We start from the raw sequence: 4,814 nt of genomic DNA, 5'->3' as shown, positions 1-4,814 counted from the left end.
CAATATATATAATATGAATATAACATTCACTACTTACACTAGTTTATCTAGTACTGCCTAGGATTGCTATTGCTTTTTTAAAAGCATTTTGTAGATTTGAGTGCTAGTTCTGAACAATCTTTTAGTTTAAAAGTTAGTTATGAGATATAAAAGTTGATTAACTTATGCATGGTAACTCTCAACATAAAAACCAAAACATAGCAGAGGGGCAATGTTTAAAACTCCTGTCCTGCAGAATGATGGAAGTAATTAGCTTTTTTTAAACCTCCAGGTTCAGCAAGCCCTGAAGAAGCATGAGCTTCTCGTTGCAATTATTAAAAAAGATCAAGACCATAACAAGAGACTGGTATGTTCTTTGAAGGATATTTGTTACATAATACAAAAATTTCACGTTGAGCTAGCTGGAATGCATATTCCCTGGTCCATGAAAGTGGCTTGTTATCTTACAACAATTTTATGCCTCTTGAGTAGCTGTGGTCTCAAATGCCATGTAATCTGTTTGCTGTGTGGCTACTGAGGTTGTGGGACTGGAATATGATTATGACACTGCACTGTTGCTTTAAAAGCGCAAACGAATTCTAAGAATGTGCAAGGAGGAGAAACTTCAGGCTCCTGGTGTTGCTGGTAAAAACACCAGCTACCATGGCAATGCTGACTCCTTAATTATATAGCGCTCTTGATGGCACCACTTTGCTACATCAGTAGCGACTAAAGCTTTAAACTGTAAATGCAGTGTAAAATCAGGGTAGGAAGAAGGTCCAAGGTAAAGGACATTATATATTTAGCAATGATTAACAAAGCTTTGCCTGCGGCAGTATCTATTGGAAGCGTGGTGGTCTTACAGCTACTGTTCTCCATTTAGCAAGAATTTAAGCAACGTATCTGCCGACAGAAATGGGCTCAGAATAAAGTGAGAGAGAAACGCCAGCAAATTGCTAGAGCCAGGAAATATTATGAAAATTACCGGGTTCAGCTGCGTGCCAAGATGATGCGGGCTAGGACACGGGAAGAAAGGGTAGGTACAAGATGTCTTGCTCTGCAAGTGTGGAATTTGTCTTTTTTGTTTGGACCCCAGTGCTGATGACCCATAGTCTGGTAGTTCAAATAATGGTACAAGTAGACAGAGAGCAAGTTAATTGAACAGAGCATAGGAGCCAGGATCGAATGGTTGGTCAGTCAAGGCCACAGATGAAAAGGTTCCTTCTTTGGAAACACTGATACAGTTCTGGGCAAACCACTGTAAAACAAGAAAGGATGCTTTATGGGGTTAAGAGAAGGAGAGAAAGGGTGAAGTATCAGTATGGAAAAACAGAGCTGGTAACACGAGGAATTGGGGAAATGAGTTTTCAGAAACAGTAGGATTAAGAAGTTGTTCCTACAGTTACTATCCAAAGAAAACAATCTAAATCTTCAGTTAAGGAAATGATCAAAAAGACAGCTTTGTTATTCAGTTATGTTTGTTAAACAAAGTGGACTTTTTGACAGATACGATCTCCAATTAGGGCTGGACATCAGAGCTAAGGAAAGCAAGTAGAGTTATTACACTTTGAGAATTGTGTATCTACTCTCATACCTTTTAAAATACAAGACTAGAAGTTTAGTGCATAATCCACTATTAGAAATTTGAGAACTGTTTGCCTCAAGCTGCACAGCACTGTAGCTGGTAAGTGTTCTGTTGTATGAATGGAAAGCCTGAGTACAGGCTGGATTTCCTGCTATTGGAAATCTGGATGAAGGTCCTGAAGTTAGATGATAGAACACAGGATGGGCTGTAAATCACAGTGCATGTCTGAAAACTCGGGCTTGCATTGTCGGGTTGTCTGAAGTGATTTTAAAAGTGTAATGTACATTTGCTGTTCTTGCCCCTTTCTTAGTCAAATGACTAAACTGACATGAAAAATTTATTTTATCTATCAGAATTTCAGCTAAATGAGTAATACAAATACAGCTCAGCTGTATCTGTACCACCATTACTATATACATAATTGTGTACTTTTTCGTGGGCAATAATCTACCTTCATGCGATCACCCCACCATCAGGAGATAAAGCAGCTGAAAAATGTAAATGTATACTTAAAAGTTTCTGGGAAAGTTTTAGGTTTGCTTTTTTTAATTGCTGGCAGATATTTAAAAATTTATTTGAAGAAGGCTTAGAAATTCAGAAGCAAAGACTGAAGGACCTGAGAGCGTATGCTCAAGAGAAGCGTGCTGAGCAAAGGCGAGAGCATCAAAATGAGCTGGAGTCTATGGAGAACTATTACAAAGATCAGGTAAAGTTTAATCTGCATCAAAGACGGTTAATATTTTTTATACTAGAAGTCTTTCCTTTCTTTAATTGGTTCAGCTCAAACATGTGTTTTGCTTAGTTTTCCATGCTAGCAGAAGCTTTATCTCAAGAACGCCAAGAAATCCAAACCAGAGAGAAAGCACAAGCACAAGTAAGTATTTTTAATTTTGTGTAAATGTCATCTTTTTATGTGCTGTGGCTAATGTTTGTATTTTCTTTAGATGCTACAGAAAACAAAAAGGGAATTGAGATCAAGGATGGAAAAGGAAATACAGCAACTGCAAGCAGCAATAATGCAAAGTGATGATGACACCTTTTTTCAAGAACTAGAAGCAGACAGACTGAAATCTAGACTTCAGATGGCTTCCTTTCAGCACAGCAAAAGCCGTTTCTTGTAAGACTTATGGTAAATACCACTGCAGTTGTCTCCGGCTAAGATGATGAGAATCTTTGAGAGCTGCTGTAGCAGGAAGATGGTGTGTGGCGGTTTTTCTCTAAAATATCAGGTCTGTCATTTTGACATGTGTAGCTGCTGGTATCTGGGATCTCTACAGCACTTTTACGATCACCAATAAAGTTTTTAAACTACTTTCTTAGCAAGGCTGAGATAACATTGAGCTCCACACAAAGGAAGTGGGATGAAGTCAGTGTGCTTTAGTGAAGTTATCTTAGTGGAGCAGTTGAATGCTAAGCCTCCTCTACACCTGTGCTGGTTCCTATTGCTGGAGTTGAAAAGCCACACTAACACCATTAGCCAGAAATTACTGGTGTGGAAAGCTCACAAAGAACAAGTGTATCTTTAAAAGAACATCAGTGGTTCAAGTTTCCTTTGGAAGGACAAGTTAGAGAGTACCTGCAGTAAGCCTGACAGAAAAATCAAGTAATTTTAATATATTAAGCAAGGGAGGGGTACTTATTCTGCACAATACTATGTTTGCAATTTTGGTGTTGCTGGCTTGTTAATGGCAAAGCATATAAAGTGCTACAACTGTATTAGAAAAAGTTGTTTTCTATTTCAAACTATGAAAATTCTTCTAAAGCAGTAAAATACAAGCTTCTGCAAGAACTGAAACCTGGGAAGGACCCGTGGACAGCATTCCTAATTATTTTCAACAGGGGTATACTAATAGGTGTATGCTCTGTAGGTGTTTCTGTAGGTATTTCAATTGTTGGATTTCACACAGGGTTTTCAAAACTACATAAGCCCCACATGTAAACAAGTAGTTTTGTTTCTATTGATTGATTTCAAAAGGGAGTCATAGTAATGCTACATACAAATAGACAAGCAATAACAACTTAAGTAGTTTACCATGGTTGCTCTTAGAAGCAGATTATTTGGACAAAAGTTTTGCAAGGGTACTTGTATTTAGTACCCAGTTCAATTTTTTAAGGGAGAAGCAGATTAGTTCTAGTTCTGTCAGTGTGAAGCTAGAGTAAATAGTGATTAAAAATTCCAACATTCAGCTTTTACCTGGAGGTCTGCTTCTAGGCAGAGTAGGAGCTGGCTATAGGCGCTTATCTATATCTTTGTAGAATCATCATGTGCTACAAACACACATTGTTTAGTAGAAAATTCAGGTTTCAGCAGCTATGCATTATGGGCCCTATGAGATGCAAACACAGAGGGATGGATACTTAAACTGAGAACAAATTACATAAACCCAAGCTGATAATTAGTGAAGCCCATTACTGATCTATTCTCCTCTGCTTGACAAAATTACAATTTTTAAATAGTTTATCTTGGTAATGAGGATAAACTGAAGTGTAATTTTAAACAGGCTCTAGTAGAAGAGTTCTTGCTTAAAATTGCATGTGTGAGAAGTGATATAAACATACTGGAATTAATTGCACTGTATATATATTTAAAGCTTGCCATGAGATGGTGTCTGTTATGGCATTGACAACGCACTCAGTGAATTAAGACTCATGCATTGGGAAGGAAAAAAAAAAAAAGAACTAAGCAGGCAAAAAAGCCCCCAGCAGCTGGAGATGCTTCCTTTACAGATTAAACAAAACGGCTGGCAGCTAGAGCATGATATACCTCACTTAAAAAAAAAAAACAAACAAACAAACCAAAACCCCAAAAACACACAACAAAAAAACCTCCACAAAACCAGAAATGCACACCCTGACCTTAACAACCCTGTCCAGGGAGTTGCTGTAAGACAGGCTAATTTATTTAAGGGACAGTATTTACCAGCTAAGTTGATCAAATTTAACAAGTATTTACCAGATTTATTTACCTTTTTTCTTCCCTTAAGGAAGAGGGTTTAGCTTTGCTGAATTTTGAGAGGAGACATCCGTTCACCAACGCCGAGATAAAGTCCTTGCCAAGACACATGTACACCCTTACATGAAAGCCAAAAGCAAGACCTTTTTTGTTTGACTAGAACATTTAGCGCAATCCTTATTGTACGTAACAGCAAGACACCAAGTTTTAAGTATTTTCTCCTGAAACAAAGTTAAGTTACTTAAAAATGATATTGTTACATTTTAAAGTAAATATTTAATTAAGAAAAACTTAAAA

The 4,814-nt window shown here is 37.4% G+C and overlaps 1 protein-coding gene across 1 annotated transcript; it reads left to right on the top strand.

The window, feature by feature from the left end:
* Positions 1-271: 271 nt before the first annotated feature.
* LOC104076241 (centrosomal protein of 95 kDa-like) lies at positions 272-2,876 on the top strand (the record flags this gene model as incomplete). Its single annotated transcript, XM_009577049.1, has 5 exons — positions 272-346; positions 863-1,015; positions 2,124-2,270; positions 2,367-2,438; positions 2,509-2,876. Coding segments are annotated over 5 exons (624 nt in total), but the record flags the coding sequence as incomplete, so codon positions are not given.
* Positions 2,877-4,814: the final 1,938 nt, after the last annotated feature.

The sequence above is a fragment of the Fulmarus glacialis genome, unplaced genomic scaffold (assembly GCF_000690835.1).
Source record: "Fulmarus glacialis isolate BGI_N327 unplaced genomic scaffold, ASM69083v1 scaffold14584, whole genome shotgun sequence".
NCBI classification, from domain to species: Eukaryota; Metazoa; Chordata; class Aves; order Procellariiformes; family Procellariidae; genus Fulmarus; species Fulmarus glacialis.
The sequence above is the reverse complement of the archived record's forward strand: the minus strand, read 5'-3'. Positions and strand labels throughout refer to the sequence as shown.